The sequence below is a fragment of the Echiichthys vipera genome, assembly GCF_963691815.1.
Source record: "Echiichthys vipera genome assembly, chromosome: 18".
Classification (NCBI taxonomy): Eukaryota; Metazoa; Chordata; class Actinopteri; order Perciformes; family Trachinidae; genus Echiichthys; species Echiichthys vipera.
The window spans coordinates 2401005-2424112 of record NC_139843.1 but is presented as its reverse complement, the minus strand read 5'-3'; the positions used below and the strand labels follow the sequence as shown (position 1 = coordinate 2424112).

The following is a 23108-nucleotide window of genomic DNA, read 5'->3' as shown; positions in this document are numbered from 1 at the left end:
CAAAAAAACAAAAACTCTTCTGTCTTTCACCGAATTCTTCTTCTGACTCTGCGGGTCACATCAACATCGGCTCATGCTCAGTTCTCTCCTCACTAGATCCACACCGTTACTGTTTCTCTTCTCTTGCTCTTCTTCTTCTTTCCTCTTCCTCTATTCTTCTATTCTTCACGGACAAAACATGAAACTCACGCGAGCAGAAGACTCAAGTTGGGTTTAAGTGACACACCCGTGAGGTGGGTGGGTTCCCGCTTCACGTGCTGCGGCACCTCTTTCGTCTCACACAGTATTTCATTAAAAGTTGGGTTGGTTCGATGTCATCTCTGAGATAATATATATGTATATATAGATATATATATGCTTTGCAACATGAAAAGTAGCTGTATAGCACCATCATGAACAGTAACAAACACAAAAAAACGGAAAAAGACAAAGAAAATTCTACAAACTCTTCTGTCTTTCACCGGATTCTTCTTCTGACTTTGCAGGTCACATCAACATCCCACACCGTTACTGTTTCTCTTCTCTCGCTGCTCTTCTTCTTTCCTCTTCTTTCCCTATTCTTCTTTCCTCTTCTTTTCTTCACGGACAAAACATGAAACTCACGCGAGCAGAAGGCCTCAAGTTGAGTGTAAGTGACACACCCGTGAGGTGGGTGGGTTCCCACTTCACGTGCCGCGGCGCCTCTTTCGTCTCAGAGGCTTGTCCATCAACGCTGAACGTGTAGAACAACGTAAAACCCTGATTTCTGTAGAGCAGGGGTGTCAAACTCCAATTCACAGTGGGCCAAATTTAAAAACAGGGACAAAGTTGCGGACCAAATGTGCATGTGTTCCCTTCTCTCCAGATGTGTAACGTTGAACCTTTCCAGTGCAGCTCCTTGTTCTTGTCGTGGTGTTTCTTCTGTTTGATTCTTTGGTCACAGCCACGGTGACAAACAGCTCTTTACCTTCAGACACAGATCATCTGCTGAAGCTCCTGTCCTCCATCTTTCTTTGGGTCGTTTTTGGGGAGGGGTGGATTCAGTGTGTCTGCAGAGACTGGTAGCATGGATGCTCATGTTTGCTAACAGAAAAGTAGACGTGGATGAGCTTTAAACTCACGGGCCAGCTCTCACAGAACCTTGATATGATCTTGGGGGCCAAATATAATCACACCGCGGGCCAGATTTGGCCCACGGGCCGGAGTTTGACACCCCTGCTGTAGAGGCTGGACGCCTGTTTGCCCTCGCTGAGCGTCACCCGTCAGCGGAAGAACAGTCATGACTCTAAATGCACTAACATCCTCATGTGTGTGGAAGTCTGACGCTCTCAGGAAAGACACTTTAAAACCACATGAGAAGAGAATAAAGGGGCCGTCGTGTGATGTTCAGCGTTTATCTTAGCTGAGGAGGTCCAGTCGTGTGTCACAACCCTTCGTATTTATATATCTCCCTTGTATAATATGAATTTATATGTATTTTATGTTAATGTCTCATTCTTTCACTCCACTGTTGTGCCCTGTGTCTTTATATCTGTGTTTTAAGATGACGATGATGATGTTTTAGCTTCCATCCATCTTTGAATTTCATCTCAAATCTTATCATCAACTATTAAAAATGTATTAAACACATGAGATCAATGCGCTTTGAGTTGCATTTCCCTTTTGAACTCTGTTTTCCTGACTTTACCTTTGCTCAGATGAAGAGGGTAATATCCAGGACGCTGCTAACTTCGCCCTGATGATAAAAAGCTTGTGATGAGAAACGTACTTATGTATTTGTCTTTTCTTAATCATGTTTAAAATCATTGCACAGTAGAAGTGAGACGCAGCAGAGGGAGGAGCGCAGGTCTAATGAGACAGGATGTGGGGAAAATAAAATCAAATAAAGCAAAAAAACAGGAAAATAAAAATGGAGATTTATTTATTATCATCAAAATTGCTTACTCCAGGTAGGGAATGAGTCCTTACCCCAAGTGAAGGAGTTCAAGTACCTCGGGATCATGTTCACGAGTGAGGGGACGATGGAGCGTGAGTTTGGCCGGAGAATCGGAGCAGCGGGGGCGGAGCTGCAGTCGCTCTACCGCACCGTTGTGATGAACAGAGAGCTGAGGAAGACAAAGCTCTGGATCTACCGCTCAGTCCTGGTTCCTACCCTCACCTGTGGTCATGAAAGCTGGGTCAGGACCCAAAGAACGAGGTCGCGAGTACAAGCGTCTGAAATGTGTTTCCTCAGGAGGGGGGCTGGAGTCTCCCTTAGAGAGAGGGGGAGAAGTTCAGCATCCGTGAGGAACTCGGAGTAGAGCCGCTGCTCCTTTGCGTTGAAAGGAGCCAGTTGAGGTGGTTCAGGATCATCTGGTAAGGATGAACCCTGGGCACCTCCCTAGGGAGGTGTTCCAGGCACGTCCAGCTGGGAGGAGGCCTCGGGGAAGACCCAGGACCAGGTGGAGAGATTAGATCTCCACACTGGCCTGGGAACGCCTCAGGATCCCCCAGTTAGAGCTGGTTAATGTGGCCCGGGAAAGGGAAGTTTGGGGTCCCCTGCTAAAACTGCTGCCCCCGCGACCCGACCCCGGATAAGAGGTTGAAGATGAGATGAGATGAAAATGGTTCCTTAGATTTTAAGCATGTAGTTTGATATCCATGCATTTTTATTTCAGCCCACACACGTGCGTACAGTAATAATATATATATACATATATATATATGTATATATGTGTGTGTGTGTGTGTATGTATGATTTTTATTTCAGTCCACACACGTGCGTGCATTTTGTGTATATAACATATATATATATATATAATCTTTTTTTAGTAGTAGTAGGATATAAATATTGTATTATTATTATTATGATCTTGTTTATTTTCATGCTTCTAACCTTTTAAGTGTAACATCTGAGGCGTGCTCTTTGAGTTTATCCTCACTATTTTATTTATTTATTCATTAATTTATTTATTCAGATACAGATATTATTATTATTATTATTATTATTATTATTATTATTTCTGCACTGACAGCATGGTGGGTGCTAAAGAAAATAATAAAAATATATTTAAAAAAATAAAATTATATATAGACAAAAAACAAACCTCATTTTCTCAAATAAAAACATGTTAAAAAAATAAAAAATAATTATCAAAAAACTGTAGATTCAAAGAGAAAAGGTGCAGCGCTGTTTAAGGTGCTTAAAGGGGGGGGGGTCATAGACTGTATTCTTCTGGGTATATATATTTATATTTTATATTAATTTTAGTTAGTTTCAAAATGAATCCAGAATTTTAAATTAAAAGAAAAGAAAATTTTCTCAAATAAAAACATGTTGAAATAATACAAGTTTTTTACAAAATAAAAAAACAAATAAATACATATATATATATATATAAACAAAAAACAAACCTTATTTTATCAAATAAAAACATAATTCCAAGGTTTATACAAAATAAAAAATAATTATCAAAACACTGTACATTCAAAGGGTGCAGCGTTATTTAGGGTACTTAAAGGGGGGGTACACTGTATTGTTCTGGGTATATATATTTATATATTTATATTTTATATTTATTTTAGTTAGTTTTAAAATAAATTCTGAAAGTTTAAATTAAAAGAAAGGTGGAACAAAAAAAAATCGAAAGCTTGTTGTTTCTGGCCGGGCGCTCTTCGGTGTGGCACCGCGGTGGAAACGGTCGGCCGGTCGCTAATGCCTGCAGCACCCGGTGTTGGAGTTGTGTGATGGAGTTTCGCTGACACAAACTGAAGCACCGTGAAATCATTAGTGAGTGTTTCGTCTCCTGACGCAGCGACATCCACCCGCAGCCCGCGCCCCTGAGCAACATGGCGGACAACATCGTGAGTATAACGGTCTTAACGGTCGAGTCCACTAACGCTAGCTTAGCCGTTAGCTTAGCTCGTTAGCTTAGCTCGTTAGCAGAAGTCCCGGAGTGATGAGGCAGCAGAATTAGCTCGGTGGCTAACTGCACAGAGTCACTCGGGGCCTGTTTATGTATATTTATATATATTATATCTGTGTCTAACTGTCGACATCTCAATAAAAGAGCTGACTAACGCTACATAACCGTCTAATACATGAATTAAAGTATATTTAATGCTGTTTAGCCTGCTCGGCCCTTTAGCCAAACATTAGCTAGAATCTTCTGGAATGGATGTAACGGAAGATGTTGTTGTTTCATTAAAAGTGTCACTTTGTTGACTGGATAAACACCGTGACAGCTTCAGTGAACGGTGGCAGCCGCTAAGGCGACATGTTATCTACACAGTGGAGCTCAGTGTGGGTCAGAACAGGGTTACTGTACTTTGTTTTTGTGCAATGTCATCGTTGTCATGATATCCTGACACTGACACCACCATGGAGAGGAGGGGGAGAGGGGGAGCAGTGCCCCTGTGTTACAGACTTAAACACAATGCATTTATAAATGTAGGAACAATAATAACACAAATTAAAAAGTACAAAGAGAGTAGGGATCGACTGATATGGAATATGGACCGATACTACGGATTGCTGATTTTCTTGAGCCGATATTTGGAGCCAGAACCACTTTTGCTCCCTCAGTAAATTCATAAATGGGGTTAACACATGTTATGAGTCTAAATTATAAAAAAGAGGAACATGTATTCAACTTCAAAAAGGCGTCTGCAGCATCACGGAGCTGCCTGTGGACGCCTGTCTGTGAATAACTATCGGCAAATGCAACAGCCCGCATACGATACACCTAAAAAAACGCAAATCGGCCGATGATACTGGCCTGTAGATGTATCGGTCTATCACTAAGAGACAGTAAAACATAGCAAAAGGAATAAAAGAAGATCCACAGACACAATAATAGTCAACAGACGCTCCTTCGTTCCTGCAGCAGTCAGATTTTTTAACAATGGTTGTTTGTTGCTTTCACCTTCTGGAGGTTTATATTTATTTTTCTTGAGCCGATATTTGGAGCCAGTACTACTCTTGCTTCCTCAGTAAAATCCTAAAAACTTACACAATGGGGTTAACACATGTTATGAGTCTCAATTTTATTAAAAAAGGAACATTTATTGAACTTAAAGAAGGCGTCTGCAGCATCACAGAGCTGCCTGTGGACGCCTGTCTGTGAATAATGACGGAAAAAACTATCAGCGAACGCAGCAGCCCGCATCGGCCGATACGATACCCCTAAAAAAAACGCAAATCGGACGATAACCTTGGCCCGCCCATGTAACGGTCTATCACTAAAAGACAGTAAAACATAGAGGAATAAAAGAAGAAGAACCACAGACTAAGGGCGCACTCACACTGTGCCTCCGTACTGTGCCCCAGCACGTTTCACGGCTAAAGTCTGGTTCCTTTGACCAGTGTGTGTGCAACCGTACCACGTCTAGGAGCGGCACGCTTGCCGTCTACGGTCATTAATGCGTGTGACGTGTTACGGCGTGATGACGTATAGGCAGCAAGAAGCATTTGCCGAGGCCCAGGTAGTGTGTGTACAAACGGGCCTGGAGGATTTTTAAGGGTTAACAGGAGCTTTCCAGTCCAACTGTGTGAACTGAACAACAACAAACTTAACACTTAATCTTTTATGTCTTTGTTTTTGTTTAGATCATCAGGGTCCAATCCCCCGATGGGATGAAGAAAATCGCTTCTACCAAGAGGGAGACAGCTGCTGCCTTTATAAAGAAGGTACTGTGTGTTAAACCTTATTCCAGTCCAAATGGGTCACGCTGTCAAATTCACACACACACACACACACACACACACACACACACACACACACACACACACACACACACACACACACACACACACACACACACACACACACACACATACACACACATGCCTCTTCTGTTGTCATGAGCCATAAATAATCACATTGTCACGGGTTGTATCACAGCCTCTTCAAATCTGCAGTTCACGGGTCCGGTTTCTGCAAAGCACACACCTGCATTGTTGTCACAGAAGTGCACCTGTTGTGTTTCCCTCGCTCTCTGCGGCCGCTGCTCATTGTTCATTTGTGTTCGATGCTGTGCAGAAAGTGCTCCTGTGAGCTCTGCTGGCTGCTCCCACTGTTCTTGTAACATGTGCAGGGTTTGGGCTGAGGCGGGCGAGGGAGCGGAAACTTTGCAGTACATGCGCCTGTGCGTGTTTACATCATCTCATCTTCAGCCTCTTATCCGGGGTCGGGTCGCGTGGGTAGAAGCTCCAGCAGGGGACCCCAAACTCCCCCTTCCCGGGCCACATTAACCAGCTCTAACTGGGGGATCCTGAGGCGTTCCCAGGCCAGTGTGGAGATCTAATCTCTGCACCTGGTCCTGGGTCTTCCCCGAGGCCTCCTCCCAGCTGGACGTGCCTGTTTATATTATTATAATTATTAATATTATTATTATTTCCACCCTTATTTGTGAGCATCAGTGTGCCACGGCTGACGTTCAAACCCGGAGGTTCAGCATCACGCTGGTTCGCATAATCGTCAGAAAATAAAGTCTTTGACTCACGTTTATGATACTTACACGTTTTGTTCAGTCAGTCTTCACATTTGAATGCTTTTTATATTATATTTGAAGCTTAAATGCGACCGCCAGAAGTCGGCTTTAACCGCCTTTAACGGACTTATGTTAGTACACGGTCGCATGGCTAAGCTTTTAACTGACTTCAGGAAATGACACCTCGTCAGAAAACAATATAATTAATTAAATATTTTATTGCTGTAAGATCCTGAGCTGTTTCTACCTGCTGTCCTCCTCATCCTCTCTGCTCTTTACTTATTAAAAAAACCCTGCTTTTCCAATATGAGGTCTGCAAAGCATAAAATACGGGTGAAACGTGGGTTTTTGTATGAAACTTTGTGTTTTAATGCAAAATAATTCACCTCATCTAAGGAGTCGTCCTGTCGCCAAGCAGCAGTTGAAACCACGGCGTCACTCTGCACCGGTGGATGCATTCACACTCAGCACAACGTTTGAACGGAGCAGTGCCCCCATGCCCGTGCCTATGAGCCCCACAGGAACACTAGCAGCATCAACGCCATTTTGCGAACCAGAGCTGAAATCCAACGCACCCCTTCTGCTGCGGCCGAGTAGAAAACATCGCCTCTGAGCTTCCATAGAACTACATTGATTTTCAACTGAGATTCCAGCGCGGCGGCCGCCTCATAATTTATAATGCAGAGAAAAAACCCTGCTGTGGCTTGATCGGGGAGATTTGTGTTCATGGTGGAGTGGAGTGGATTCATTGCTTTTTGCTCACTTGACATCACAGCTGCTTAACAGGTTGTGGTTTAAGACCTAGGAACTACAGAGAACACAGATGAAGCTAAGACATCCATTAAAATAATACCTGATTAGTTTGGTTTCATCTGAATCAGTGGATTTGCAGCAGACCAGACACAGTGGAGCGATGCTGCAGCACCTCATTAAAAATGTATGTCTCTCGTGTTACAGCAGGATGGTGTAGCCTGCAGATCAATGCAGGGAGTCGCTTTTATCCCCTGCATATATGCAGCCAGCGGTGGTTGGAATAGAAAACCATGTCTTTGAAGAAAGGGAGCTCAAAGTGATGTTTGGTCTCTGTGTTCTTTTCTGGGGCTGGAGAGAAATAATGATTCAACGCTCCTAAAATACTTCCAGCGGTTTTATTGCTAGTTTTACCAATGCTGACCTTAAGGAAGACCTATCATGCTTTTCCTTATTTTCTGTCATAAGCCCCTTTCACACAGGCACCACTGATGAATAAAAATCACTTGTAGATGGTTTGTGCTCATCTGTTGGTTCAGGTGTCATTTGATCAATCTCCATGAGTATTTCCATGAGTTCATATTTCATTCCAAGATAATCAGTCCGCTTAAGCCTGTGAATGTTCTCATTGGTCATCGTTATCCACAAAGCAAGAGGCTTCATCAGTTCATGTATGCATCAGTCCCAGCCTGGTCCTGGTCCTGGTCCAGTCCCAGCCTGGTCCTGGTCCTGGTCAGATGCGTACATGAACTGATGAAGCCTCTTGGATGAGAGGTGAAATGTCTTCCTGACAAATAACCAAGTCCAGTTGCTTTTGACTGACATTGCTTCGGGGAATCAGTCTGCTTTTATATTAACAGAACAAAAGTCCACCTCAAATGACCAGAATCAGGCTCAAGTGCCATGAGAAACTCTGTTGGCCAGTCACCTCAGTGCTCTAGATAGTAGTATCTTAGTTTGGCTCACTCGTTGGTGACTTAAGAGGTGTTCCCACATGCTGAGTTTCTCTCCTTCTAAGCTTGATGCTAATCTCCTTCTACACTGTGATTGTCAGTGTTTAAAGAGTGGACACCCGTTACACATGCACCCTTTTCATTACATTGTGTAATTTAATGATCCTCTCTCTTAAATTCATTTCATGGTGTTGAGCGTTAGCTGTGTTTTGACTTTAAACCATGTGACACCACTGAGCACCCTGCATTGTTTCTCTCTCAGGTGGCCAAAGAGTTTGGATTCAATTCCAATGGGTTTTCTATTTACCTGAACCGCAACAAGACGGGAGAGATCCTCTCCCAGAACAAAACCATGAGCCTGCTGAAGATCAAGTAAGTGAACGTTTACAGCGATGAGCATTTTCCCCTCATCAACATTTGAGTTCTGCAAAATTGAATCAATGAAGAAGGAACTTTATCAAGGAATAAAATAGAGATTCTCATACTTGAACTAGTGTATCTGTGTATACACACGTTATTATTATTATTTTAAATCTGTATGCCGCTAACCTGTATGGATGCAATAGCATTGCTATCATTGCTGTATGACCTGCCTCAGGTTAAACTCTTGGTTAAACATGAACACACACATTAAGAGAATGATTGCTACAGAACTTTCTTTTCACTCATAACTGAAAAAGAACAAATAAATAAATAAATCTAGGATTAAAAAACAATTCCTCCTGCTATGATTGACATGCATTAAATAAATGCTACAGTAACAGTATAACACCGCAGTGCAACAGCAGCAGAGCTGTCTACACATCATTCACACACAAAGACCAAAAGTAATGCTCGCGTATATTATGCAACACTCACTGATCCCACGATGGAGTATTACACACTTAAACTCTTTCCTTATCTTTCTCGTAGGCACGGCGACATGCTGTATCTGTTTCCCTCAGGATCCTCTTCTTCCTCTGGGGAGGTGATGGACACTGCCACCCCACACTCCTCTTCATCCTTACCCTCCGTCTCATCTTCGTCATCCTCTTCTTCGTCCTCCATGATCCCCCGGTCCTTCTCAGCACCCCAGGTCCAGGAGGACGAGATTGATCAGTATCTGACCAAGCAAGACGGCAAAATCTACAGGAACAAAGATCCACAGCTGTGAGGAAAAAAAGACGTCCTGCGAACATCCCAGTGAAAGTCAAACGTCAGATTCCTAATGATGCTTTTCTCGTTGCAGATGTCACCACGGTTCCCTTGGAAAATGTGTGCACTGTGTACCATTAGAGGTGAGAGGACTCGTTCATTTTGTAATGCTTGCACCTCTACAGGTTTATTCAGCTTTCACTCATTGAGGGCGCACTCACACTGTCCTTCCGCAGCGCGCCCCAGGCTTTAGGGTACTTGTACCCCCCCCCTCCCTCTCCCCCCGCGCCCCAGGCCCGTTTGTACTCACACTACCTGGGCCTCGGCGAATGCTTCTTGCTGCCTATACGTCATCACGCCGTAACACGTCACACGCGTTGATGACGTCATGGCGATGCGTGGCTTTGTTTCCAGATCTTTCCGTAGACCTCTGAGTTTTTGTGCGTCTTGTCGACTGTTTTTGAATCTTTTCATCGACCAAATCTGCAGTAAACACTCCACCTCCGCATCACACCAACGTGAACCTTTCACCGCCATTGTTGTTGTTGTTAAATGTCCGCGCATGGTCCCTCCTTCTTTTTTCTATGTCCCAACAGGCGCACAGGAAATGACCTCAGAACCGCCGTAGGCCTCGTGCTCATGCTCGTACTCGTACATGTGCAAACGCGCTTTACTAAAGCCCACCTCTCCCAAACGGGCCGTGGACAGCCAGCTGGCCGCAGTTATGCGCGTAGCGGTTGCACTCACACTGGTCAAACGCACCAGGCTCTACCCGAAAAGCCTGTTTTGGCCCGGTGCGGAAGGACAGTGTGAGTGCGCCCTAAAACACCGGCCTCTCCTTCTGTTTTTTTATCAGCCTTTTGACGAAGACTACCTGAATCACCTCGACCCACCGGTGAAGCACATGTCATTCCACGCGTACCTCCGGAAGCTGACCGGTGGAGCTGATAAGTGAGAAGTATTCATTTATTCAGTGGAAATACACACATTCAAACTCGAGTCCAACTCTAACTGTGTCTTGATCTCCTGCAGAGGGAAGTTTGCAGCTTTGGAGAACATCAGCTGTAAGATCAAGTCGGGCTGTGAGGGCCACCCTCCCTGGCCGGAGGGGATCTGCACCAAGTGCCAGCCCAGTGCCATCACACTGAACAGACAGGTACGTGACCAAGCCCAGATTTCAACAAACAATAGCAAGGAGGGTTCAGAGTCTTGGTCTGCCTTTCTGTGAGTTATGTTAATGTATAAGTGGCATAAGTGACCAAAGAGGGAGCAGGAACCATTCAGACCCCCCTGACTTTCCTCCTTTTACAATTTTAGTCTATTTTTGTGGCGTTGAGTGAAGCACAATCTGCAAAGACAGCTGTTTAAATCACACAGATATTCTGCTGTTTTAATCTTAATAACCATTTCCAGCCTACGTTGATCAGCTCACAGTCAGTCTGAGGTCTAGTCCACACGAACACGGGTCATTTTGAAGCCAGACTTTTCCCAAACGGTCCCGTCCACAGCACCCGAAAATTGATAAAAAAAATATCTCCGTCCACATGAAACATACAAAATCCGCGTTAAACTATGTCATGCACATGCAAAAGCAGTAGGTGGTGATAGCACTCCTAACAGGAAGGCCATTGTAGCCAATCACAAGGCTGGAATAATTCATATCAGGGAAACAACCATGGCGAACCGAGGCCAGGCAGATTCCTTCGTTGTGTATGGTGAGAGACACACAAAGTGCTGAGCTGGTGCTAAACAGCAGCAGTGTTTTGGCGTGTCTGTGTGACTACAGGCTGATTCTCCTCACTCGCTATGACGGGGAAATAAAATCAATGAATGAAGACATAGATATGGCGGATTTCTTCCAGTATATCTGACAGGAAAACTCTTATGGTTCAGTATATTGTTGCCGTCAGTCAGCCTGGTGAAGGTGGTTAGCAGCTGCTGACACAAACACACTGATGTGTGGACTCGACCTCCTGAGCCCCTGCCGCCCAATGAGTGAAACAAACGTCCACTTATGTACAAATCAATCCTAAATACTGTTGCATGAATTTCTCCGTTCATCTCCCAGAAATACAGACACGTGGACAACATCATGTTTGAGAATCACACCATTGCTGACCGCTTCCTGGACTTCTGGAGGAAGACGGGCAGTCAAAGGATGGGGTACTTGTACGGCAGGTACACTGAGCACAAAGACATCCCCCTGGGCATCAGAGCGGAGGTGGCTGCCATCTACGAGCCCCCACAGGTGAGGGATTCACCGTCTGCTTCAGCTCCTCCAGTCGAGTGAAAGTCACTGTTTACTGTGTGGTGAGTCTTTATTTTAATGTTCCCTGCTGTGTTTCAGAACGCCACTCAGAACAGCCTGGAGCTGGTGGACGACCCTAAAGCTGCAGCCGTGGACGAAATCGCTGCCAAACTGGGCCTGTGCAAGGTGGGCCGCCTTTTCTTACTTCCTCTGTTTGACACTGTGCCTCAGTGTCTCTGACGACGTGGTTTCTTGCCTCGCTTTCACACCAGGTGCTGACTGTTTGCACGATTTAAGATTTATGCTTCTCCGTTGAGGTGTTCCCGATGCCTTAACACTAAAGTCTTATCGATTTATCGAGAATTATCGATGAATTTGTCAAAGAATTTAACCCTTTAAGGGCGCACTCACACTGTCCATCCGTACTGTGCCCAAACAGGTTTTACGGGTAAAGTCTAGTTCGTTTGGGAGAGGTGGGCTTTAGTAAAGCATGTTTGCACGTGTACGAGCACGAGCGTGCGCACGTGTACGAGCACGAGGCCTACGGCGGTTCTGAGGTAATTTCCTGTGCGCCTGTTGGGACGTAGAAAAAAGAAGGAGGGACCATGCGCGGACATTTCAAACAATGGCGATGAAAGGTTCACGTTGGTGTGATGCGGAGGTGGAGTGTTTACTGCAGATTTGGTCGATGAAAAGATTCAAAAACAGTCGACAAGACGCACAAAAACTCCGAGGTCTACGGAAAGATCTGGAAACAAAGCCACGCATCGCCATGACGTCATCAATGCGTGTGACGTGTTACGGCGTGATGACGTATAGGCAGCAAGAAGCATTCTCCGAGGCCCAGGTAGTGTGAGTACAAACGGGGCTGGAGGGGGGGACAAGGACCCTAAAGCACGGGGCACGGGACGGAGGCACAGTGGGAGTGTGCCCTAAGCCTTTATTTCAGTAAAGCACTCTGATTCACATCGGTGTGTTAAACATGAATACGTCTGCGCGGTTGTTGGCCATTTCTGAACCAGGTTAGACAAAGGGACGTGCAGCACCAGCTTGTTCTGTTCTTGCTGTTGTGTGTTTTGAATGGGTTCTCCTTTTGTGGCGTACTCTCATTTTCAGGGCTGCACCTAACGATTGTTTCCACTGTTGATAAATCTGCTGATAATTGTCACAATTAATGATTTGGTCCACTAAATGTCAGAAAATGGGAATGGGTATTCAGTTAACTATCGTAGGAGACACAAGAAGAAACAGAAAGTATTGACATTAGAGAAGCTGCACACAGACATTTTGGCATTTCTGCTTTTCAAAAATACCTAAATGGTTAATTGATGATCTTGTTTTGTTCCTTTTCTCTTCTCTGGTGTTCAGGTGGGCTGGATCTTCACTGACCTGCTGTCTGAGGACACGAGGATAGGCACCGTCCGCTTCACGAGGAACCACGTGAGGATGCACATCTCACTCACAGGACCTGTTCATCACACTGACACGCTGCTGTGTTTCTAACATGGTCCTTTCCTCTTGTCAGGACTCGCACTACCTGAGCGCAGAGGAGTGCATCACGGCGGGATACTTCCAGAACCTACATTCAAACCCTTGCAGACTCTCTCGAGACGGCCATTTTGGCTCCAAATTTGTCACCGTGGTGGCAACAGGTACGTTTTTGTTCACTCTGAGGAGAAAACGATGCTGCGTGAACGAATTCCTGTAAATATGAGCTAAAATGATCATGATTATTTCCTGTTCAAATATCATTACTTACCGTATTTCCCGCACTATAAGGCGCACCGCATTATAAGAACAGACGCTACAGTGGAGGCTGGGGTCACGTTCTGCATCCATTAGATGGAGCTGCGCTAAAGGGAACGTCAACACAACAGTCAGGGGAGGTCGTCTTGTTGCTTCCTCCACTTCGGCACCATTGATTGGTTCATGTTCAACTCTCTGGCTGCTGCTCTATTCCCGTGTTCTACTGCGTGACTAATGGCCTTGAGTGTAAACTCTGCGTCGTAAGCGTGTCTCTTAACAGGAGCCATTTTGGGCTCTTTACACAAACACACACATGGAAATGAAACGGCACACTTCACGCAGTCGTATATCTCAACATGCACCGCGCGTTACTTCTTCTACGGGGGAAAATAGAGTCGGCGGCTGCTCACCGTAGTTGGAGACCTGTTGTGGCTCAATATTGGTCCATATATAAGGAGCACCGCATTATAAGGAGCACTGTCGGCTTTTGAGACATTTGAAGGTTTTAGGTGCAACTTATAGTGCGGAGAATACGTTAATAATAATCATAATAATCTTTTGTTCCGTTGTCCAAAGCATCAATTACCCCTCGTAATCATCCATCAATAACAATTTACTCTAAAATAACATTTATGCACCTTGTTTACAGTCGTAACTTTAAGCCCAGTCATAATATTTAACTGCAAAACAACTTCACCACATCTTGTCGGAGTTACACATGACTTGGCTCGTGATTTGCTTCTTTTAGTGTTTTGTTTTTTTAATCCCTCCATTGTGGAGCAGTGTAATCTAAGCCAGATGCTCTGTGGGATCCAGACCAAGTGTTCACACTTCCCCACCTTGTGAGACCACCTCGTGTATTTGTTCCAGAAAAGCACAAAACGTAGCAGTGACCTCATCACTGTCATTTCCATTAATGAGGCACAGGCGGCCGAACTGACGTCATGGCAACACATCTAACGCCAGCGGAGCAAAGTCCATCTGTTTTACTTTCCCTTCTGTCAAGAGGTCGTCTGTTTGCTGATGAGTTTCATGTGTAAAGCCGAAGAGGAACACACGGACTAATAACCATTAAACAACATTAGAGTGGTGTGCACAACGTCTTTGTGGGTATTTTAGTTTAGTTTGACAGTTCAGGTTTGTTTGCTGGTTCAAAAGAGTCACGGGCAGACGAATCAGCTCATTAGTTAATTAACAGAAAATTAAGAAATTACCTAAATCCATCATTACAGTTCTTTACTAAGGGCGCACTCACACTGTTCTTCCGCACCGCGCCAAAACAGGTTTTTCGGGTCAAGCCTAGTGCGTTTGACCAGTGTGAGTGCAACCGCTCCGCGCATAACTGTGTCAGTGGGCCGTCCACGGCCGTTTGAGAGAGGTGGGCTTATGTAAAGCACGTTTGCACATGTACGAGCACGAGCGTGTGCACGTGTACGAGCACAAGGCCTACGGCGGTTCTGAGGTCATTTCCTGTGCGCCTGTTGGGACATAGAAAAAAGAAGGAGGGACCATGCGCGGACATTTCAAACAATGGCGGTGAAAGGTTCACGTTGGTGTGATGCGGAGGTGGAGTGTTTACTGCAGATTTGGTCGATGAAAGGATTCAAAAACAGTCGACAAGACGCACAAAAACTCCGAGGTCTACGGAAAGATCTGGAAACAAAGCCACGCATCGCCATGACGTCATCAATGCGTGTGACGTGTTACGGCGTGATGACGTATAGGCAGCAAGAAGCATTCTCCGAGGCCCAGGTAGTGTGAGTACAAACGGGCCTGGAGGGGGGGGACAAGGACCCTAAAGCACGGGGCGCGGGACGGACGCACAGTGGGAGGGCGCCCTTAACGTCATTTATAGCACGTTGTTCAAGCGCCCGTTTGTGAACTCGTTCCTCTGCTGTGGCCATCGAGCTTCTAGGCGCTATTCACTTTTTTTGTTTTTTCGAGAATTCTCCGCTTTCCTCCGGTCCCTCACAAGTTTCTCACTCACTCCAAACTTCTTTCTGTAATCTGCAGAATATGGTTTTATTTTTGGGGCCGTTTGTGTTCAGTCTTTCTCAGTTCTCTTTATAAGTTGAAGTTTAATTTTTTAATTCTCAGTGGTACAGGAGTAATAGAAGTAGCAGATACTGGCACACAAGCCTAGAGCGCCCTCTGTCCGTGTGAAAATAACCAACATGAGAAATTATTTATTTTAATATATAATTTGCACCTGAGTAAAAGTCGCAGGAGGAGCCAATCCATGAAAAAAGTGTCCGAAAATTATGGTAATAAACATTTACAGGTTCTAGCTTCTCAGATGCTGCTCTCATACCATCACTACTGCAATACCACATATAATAGTAATACATGAATACATATAATACACTCACGGCCATTTTGAAATTAGTTAGTAAACAAAAACAATGGATACGACAAAAGTCTGACACATATCCGTGTTATTGAACGTAGCTCTGCTCAACAGCTAATATTCAGTCAACAGTGAATGGCGGCTGAGATCCTGACTCCATGTGTCTGTCCCTGTTCTCCGTGTGCAGGTGGTCCAGATAACCAGGTGCACTTTGAAGGGTATCAGGTGTCCAATCAGTGCATGGCGCTGGTGAGAGACGAGTGCCTACTGCCCTGCAAAGACGCTCCTGAGCTGGGCTTCGCTAAAGAGTCCAGCCCCGAGCAGTACGTACCCGACGTCTTCTTCAAGGTGAGGCCTCACGCGCGTTGATGAGTTGATGAGCGTAAAATGTAACAGTCCGTAACAGATGATGATGATGATGATGATGATGAATGAGCAGAGTAAAGACATCCACATACTTTGCTGATGGGGACAGGTGCAACGAGTGGGTTCCTCCTGATGTTAACATTTATCTTTTCCTCTTTTCATCCAAAAGGACAAAGACAAGTTTGGCAATGATGTCACGTTTCTAGCTCGGCCTCTTCCTGTGGAATACCTTATCATAGATGTGAGTACGCTGATCAGCTGCTGTGTGTGTGTGTGAGTCTGCGTGTGAGTCTGCGTGTGTGTGTGTGTGTGTGTGTGTGTGTGTGTGTGTGTGTTTATAGATCTTATTAATACACTGTACTGACGCTGTCTTTTTAAGATGATATAACCCCGTGTTTGTTTCTTCTACAGATAACTACGACCTTTCCAAAGGACCCCCAGTACACCTTCTGCTCCACACAACGCTTCCCCATCGAGAACCGGGACATCCTGGGAGAGACACAAGTAAGTCGTGTCTGGATAAAGAAAAAAAATCAATGTACAGAAGATATTATATTGTGTTTAATTCAGATCAGTCGTTGTTTTGGCGTAGACTAATCACACGACTGCCCAACCACCCTCACCGCTGTTTTGCTTTTTTAAAATAAATCAGAATCAGAAAAACCTTTAATGTCCCACAGACGGGGAAATTTATTTGTCACAGCAGCAACAGAATATTACAAAATAAGATTAAAAATAAGCGATAAAGTTAAATTAAAAAGGGAAGAAATAGACACATACATATTCACATGATATAGTGCAGTTGTTCTTGTTTTGTTTGTTTTGTAATAATATAATATAGAATAAATAAATATGAGTCAATAAACAGAAGTGACCTTGGTACAGGCATATTGCACAGTACAGGGTACAGGATGAGGTCAATAGTCTATTAGAGTTTGAGAAACTTTAAGTGAACCTTCTGATTCTATAACCTCCATAACCTTTGTGTTGTTTGTGACTCTGCAGAATTTCCACAGTTTAGCAACATACCTGTCCCAGTGCACCTCCACGGCGTTCCTGGACATCGTGTCGGACTTCCATCTGCTCCTCTTCCTCGTCACCAATGACGTCATGCCTCTGCGAGTAAGTCGACGCTGCAGAGCCTCTCCTCCTCTCTTCCATTTGTTTTCCATCTGTGTTGCAGCAGATGGGTTAGAATAAGGCCACATTCCAGCCTGGAAATGGTTTGTGTGGTGAGGATGTTTTCACTCACCCTTTGTTCCTGTGGAGAGATTTTATAACTGGCCCGTGTCCCGACGTGACGACCTCAGGGGATCTGACAAAACAACCAGCTGCTGGTGTGTTTAGTTTTCTCAGAATGTGTCGTTGCCTAGTGATTGGATCAGCGTTTGTGTTTGTTTGTTTTCCTGCAGGACAGCATCGGGTTGCTATTAGACGCCGTGAGGACTTCTGATGAAGATCTGGCACAGACCTGGAAGAAGTCGGAGCAGTGGGCCACCATCGAGCAGCTGTGCAGTAAGTCACGGCTTCATCTTAGTTCAGTCCGTGTAAATAAGTAAATAAGTATTTTCCAGACTATAAGGGCGCACTCCCACTGTGCCTCCGTCCCGTGCCCCGTGCTTTAGGGTCCTTGTCCCCCCCTCCAGGCCCGTTTGTACTCACACTACCTGGGCCTCGGAGAATGCTTCTTGCTGCCTATACGTCATCACGCCGTAACACGTCACACGCATTGATGACGTCATGGCGATGTGTGGCTTTGTTTCCAGATCTTTCCGTAGACCTCTGAGTTTTTGTGCGTCTTGTCGACTGTTTTTGAATCTTTTCATCGACCAAATCTGCAGTAAACACTCCACCTCCGCATCACACCAACGTGAACCTTTCACCGCCATTGTTTGAAATGTCCGCGCATGGTCCCTCCTATTTTCTTCGTCCCAACAGGCGCACAGGAAATGACCTCAGAACCGCTGTAGGCCTCGTGCTTGTACACGTGCGCACGCTCGTGATCGTACACGTGCAAACGTGCTTTACTAAAGCCCACCTCTCCCAAACGGCCGTGGACGGCAAGCGTGCCGCTCCTAGACGTGGTACGGTTGCACTAACACTGGTCAAAGGAACCAGACTTTAGCCGTGAAATGTGCTGGGGTACGGTACGGATGGACAGTGTGAGTGCGCCCTAAGTCACACTTGTCCTGCGACTTATACTCAGTTGCGTCTTATATATTAAAATATATATTTTCACACGGACAGAGGGCGCTCTAGACTCGACACTGTGTTGCTCTCATAATATCCTCTAATCCCTCTCCTGTGCTTCCAGGTACAGTGGGCGGGCAGCCCTCCAGCTCTCAGGGTTACGGGGCCATGGGCGGCCCCTCGGTCCCTGCCTCCTCCTCAGCCATGTGGTCCTGCCTCCACTGCACCTTCATGAACCAGCCCGGCACGGAGCACTGTGAAATGTGCAGCTTGCCCCGCGGTTAACTCCGCCTCCTCCCGCCCTCTCCGCCCCGGCCCTGATATAATCCCGCCCGGCCCTCCTCTTAACTCGGCGGTGACATCGCTGCACCATGACCAGCCGCGAGAGTTGGACCCCCCCCCTCTTTTTTTAGCTGTCCCCCGCCTCAGTCTTTCCCATCTCACAGGCTGCTGTTACGCGTGGACGGGACGCACTCGTTTACATCAGATTCAGTAAAATAAAATAAAACCAGACTGTGTTTTTTTTTTTTTTTTTGGAGCCCTCCTCACAGCGGCTCTCGTGAGCGGCGGGGTGCGTTAAGGTAAAGCACTTTTTCGGCTGAGGCCCCCTTCACACACACACCCCCCCCCCCCCCCCCACACACACACACACACACACACACACCCCCACAATAATCCGCCCCTCACGTGAATCCTGCTGAGACTCGAGACCACGGCAAAGACTCGAGTGCCTGGACGTCCGCTCACGTCAGCGCCCCTCACTCTCACGATGTCTTCTGGGAAAAAACAACCTTTGCTGTGTATAAATACATTTGAGGAATGATGCTGTTATTTAATTAAGCTCTTTTTTTTTATCTGATTGTAGCGAAACTTTAAACATTTTGAATCCTCAAGCGTGGACTCTGCTCATCGGGTTTTTATAGGTCCTGGTCTCTTTGACACGCCCCCTAAAGTACAATCATCGGTCAGAGCTCAGACCTGAAAGCTCTCAGAGCTCCAGAGAAGTTCCTCCAGAGAGTTTCTATTTTCACTATTCACTTACTTTAAAACGAGCCCCAGAGTTGAAAAGGCGCACCGAGCCTGAGTCCTCTTAAGTGGTTCCTGATGATCTGTCACCGGTCTGTGGGGATTGTAGCTTTCGGATGCGGTGGTTTGACCTCGAGCATCAATATGTAGCTTCTTTGATCAGCTGTGTTGTGTCTGATAAAACTCCCAGGACACGTCACCATCCGCCCTCATCACCGTTACCGTCACTGACTCGCTCTGTATTAGCTGTGAGGTGCTTCTAGAAACCACTGGTGCTCGCCACTCCCCTCTCCGCCGCTCCCTTACCCCCCGGGTTCTTTTGTTTTGCTGCTGGCGCCGGTCCAGAGGAGTCCAGACCGTAACCAATGGTCCTCCCGCTGACAGGGGGGGGGGGCCCCCACTCTCCATCACTCAGCCTTCAAAGACTTTGCTGCTCAGAGCGGGTGGTGACGGGGTCGAAGGTCGCCACGGGGAGAAAAGGATGCCGAACATTTGTCATCTGATCCGAGCAGGACGACGACGACGATCAGTGTTTGAAAAAAAACAAAAACCTTGAAGTGAGCGTCGTCCGTGTGTTTGTTCTGCAGACGTCGGCTCTCAGCGGTGTGATGATCCGATTGGTGTTCACTCTACTTTCTGTAGAGCGACGGCCGTTAGCGGTGTGGAAGGGGCGGAGCCTGGAAACAGTGTGAAAAGCACTAAAAAGGCAAACGGGCCACGTGAAGGGTCCGTTCACCCAAACTGCAAAAACGTTCTCACTTACCTCTAGTTGTGTTTGACCTTTAGGGAAAAGATAAGATTATAGAAACCAATGCTGGTATCGGTTCTTTGTCGGTTCTGGATAAATGTTTGGATGACTTCAGCATCTACGGAACTTTTTTCTGTACAGGTTTCCTTTGATTTAGTTTTAAATCTTCTCAAAGAAAGATCTTCTAAGCCCCCTGAGTTGTGCTTAAAGGGAAAATCCTGCGTAGAATCATCCCTGTGGTCTTTTTCCACTCTTACATCCATCAACTAAGCCATTGAGACAGTTTCCATGTAACAACTATTAACGGGGAAATCCAGGAGAGTCGCTAACAGCCGGACGTGGCTAACAGTGATTAGCTCGGGGCAGCGCGGTGAAGGCATTCAAAGGTCTTTTTTAACCACTAATGCTGCTGAAAATAACAGCAAACCTCTGCAGCAGCATGAGAAGAGTCCCTACACACACAACAAAGCGTCATCAGCGTAGTTAGTGAAGCCAGAGTTTATTAAAGAGTGTTTTAAAGACTTACCTACTGGCCCCTGTACCAGCTCCTCTCATAGTAAAGTCCATTACAGTGGAAGGAGCCCGTTGCTGCTTTGTTGTGAAGAGAATCTTGTTTTTGGTGCTGAGAGCATTGAAGTATGGTTCTTATAGGCGGACAGATTGAAAGCAGACCGTCTCCGTGTGTAGCTGCCACTCGTGGTCAGTGGGTAAATGTTCTTACTGTAAATCACTTCAGTGAACTGACCCTGGAACATTTCACAGTCAGCAGTGGTGCAGCAGGAGAGTCGGTTCAGACTGGTTCTTCTTCTCTCTGGATCTTTTCCTGTGAGGAAGTTCAGCTCTGCTGCTTTGTGACATCATCAACGTGCTGCTCCGCCCAAATGCTCGTAACTGTTTTTTTTAGCACGCACCAATCCTGCAAAATCCACCGCTGTGATGTCCAAACACAGCTGTGTAGAGTCGTGTTAGGCTGGTGTAGATGTCTCCACGTATCAGAGCGTCACAGCAGAGACGCCGTGAAGAACCCGCGTAGCTTTGACGTCTGCGACAGAACGATCACGCGTGACTCGAGTGCTTTTGCAGCTTTCCGCTCGTAAAATTCGAGGCTTGACTCCATCTGTTTGGTTTATTTTAAAGATTATCGACACAAAAATTGAAACAACTCCTCATTTGCTGCATTTCCATCTTTTGAAATGATCCTGAATCTCTTTTAATCCACGTCCTGGGTGCGTTTGCTGCAGACGGACAACATTCAAAAACCTTTTATCACCTCCATGTTCACTTAGTTCCCTCATAACCGTGTGCTCTGTTACATGAAATGGGTTTTTTATTTCCCCACCTGTGAGAAGAGCGTCTCGCTGAACACTGTTCAGTCGTTGGGGGGGGAAACGGGCCTCTACGGTTAAGGGGGCGAGCGAGTCGTCTGTTGCAGGTTTGCTGTTTATGAGACGTGTGCTTCTTCGTAAGAGCTTGACAGTAATTCCATCGATGAAGTGAGAATATATTTTTAGCCGTAGGTCGATTTGAAATCGCTTGAAACAAGAAGATAGTTTGGTTGTTTTTGCCCCGTGGTCTTTCTCTCTCGCGCCCGCGTGTGTGAGCGATTTCTCTGATGTCACACTGACGGACGGACGGAGGCGACCGCATCCTCTCGTGCGGATCCAGGCGCCGTTTGCTGAGCAAGCACGCTCTTGGAGTTCCAGCCGGTCCTCCCTCCACTGAGCTGCCCGAGGACCCTGAACGTTGTGTGTTGTTGACCTGGATTTGAAACGAAATAATTAAAAAAAACAACAGAACATGATGTCTTTTAATGTGTTTGCTTGTCTGGGGGTTCAGTCACAGAAGTCTGTGTTACGACCCGGTGTGTGTGGGGAAAAGGAAACAACATAAACGTGACCAAGGCCCACCGCACGAGACGCTGGTTGTGGTTACACATGCGGGAACGAAACACAAGGGGTTACGGTCAGTGTAAGTCACAGCTGGCAGAGAACTGGAACCAGCATAGACCTCGAAGTGTTGTAGAGCACGGGTGTCAAAGTGATCCAGTAAAGGGTCGCTGTGGCTGCAGGTTTTCAGTCCAACAGAGCAAGAATAGATGCAAAACAACACAAAAAGATCCAAAATGACTAAAAATAGATGCAAAACCACCACAAAAAGATGCAAAATGACTAAAAACAGATGCAAAACCAGCACAAAAAGATGCAAAATGACTAAAAATGGATGCAAAACCACCACAAAAAGATGCAAAATGACTAAAAATAGATGCAAAACCACCACAAAAAGATGCAAAATGACTAAAAACAGATGCAAAACCACCACAAAAAGATGCAAAATGACTAAAAATAGATGCAAAACCACCACAAAAAGATGCAAAATGACTAAAAATAGATGCAAAACCACCACAAAAAGATGCAAAATGACTAAAAATAGATGCAAAACCACCACAAAAAGATACAAAATGACTAAAAATAGATGCAAAACAGCACAAAAAGATTCAAAATGACTAAAAATAGACGTAAAATGAGCACAAAGAGAAACCAAATTTCTGTAAACAACTGAAAGTGGACTCTTTGAGTTTGAGTGTCTCTGTAGACAGAGAGGTGAGACACACGTCTGTGTCCAGGAGGCCGTTGGCTCATGACCCGTTGACGCTGAAAGGTCAAAGACGTTTGTCTCTTTGAACTCAGTCGGGTTTTTAATCATCGTTCAAACCGCATTTTAATTTTGACCACAATCAAAATTCACTGCACACTTTTCTGGTTTGTCAAGTTTCTACTCTCCTAGATCTGTTAAAGTATCAGTGTTTTACAAGCAGGGCAGGTCAGACACACACACACACACACACATATATGCACACACACACACACTCACACACACACACACACACAGGTGGACCACAGATGAAGAGCAGGAATGTGTAAGTTGGACATGAAAACATCAAACTCTCCTCAGCTCATATTGCAGCGTCTACACACACACACACACACACACACACACTCTTCACTGTCGGTCACAGATTCTCCTGAAAGCTTTAGTGTTGTTGAGATGTGCTGAAACCAGGAGTGGAGGATTAGGGAGTGATGGGAAACAGCCTGTGTGTGTGTGTGTGTGTGTGTATGTGTGTGTGTGTGAGTGTGTGTGTGTGTGTGT

The 23108-nt window shown here is 45.6% G+C and overlaps 1 protein-coding gene across 1 annotated transcript; it reads left to right on the top strand.

The window, feature by feature from the left end:
- Positions 1-3657: 3657 nt before the first annotated feature.
- On the top strand, positions 3658-21715 carry nploc4 (NPL4 homolog, ubiquitin recognition factor). The gene is made up of 17 exons (XM_083932188.1): positions 3658-3822; positions 5567-5647; positions 8416-8525; positions 9066-9302; positions 9382-9430; positions 10144-10238; positions 10320-10443; positions 11356-11535; positions 11635-11721; positions 12904-12975; positions 13061-13187; positions 15816-15976; positions 16164-16235; positions 16406-16498; positions 17000-17116; positions 17407-17509; positions 18309-21715. Exons 1-17 carry the CDS (start codon positions 3808-3810, stop codon positions 18467-18469), a joined length of 1884 nt encoding a protein of 627 aa, XP_083788314.1. The 5' UTR covers positions 3658-3807; the 3' UTR covers positions 18470-21715.
- Positions 21716-23108: the final 1393 nt, after the last annotated feature.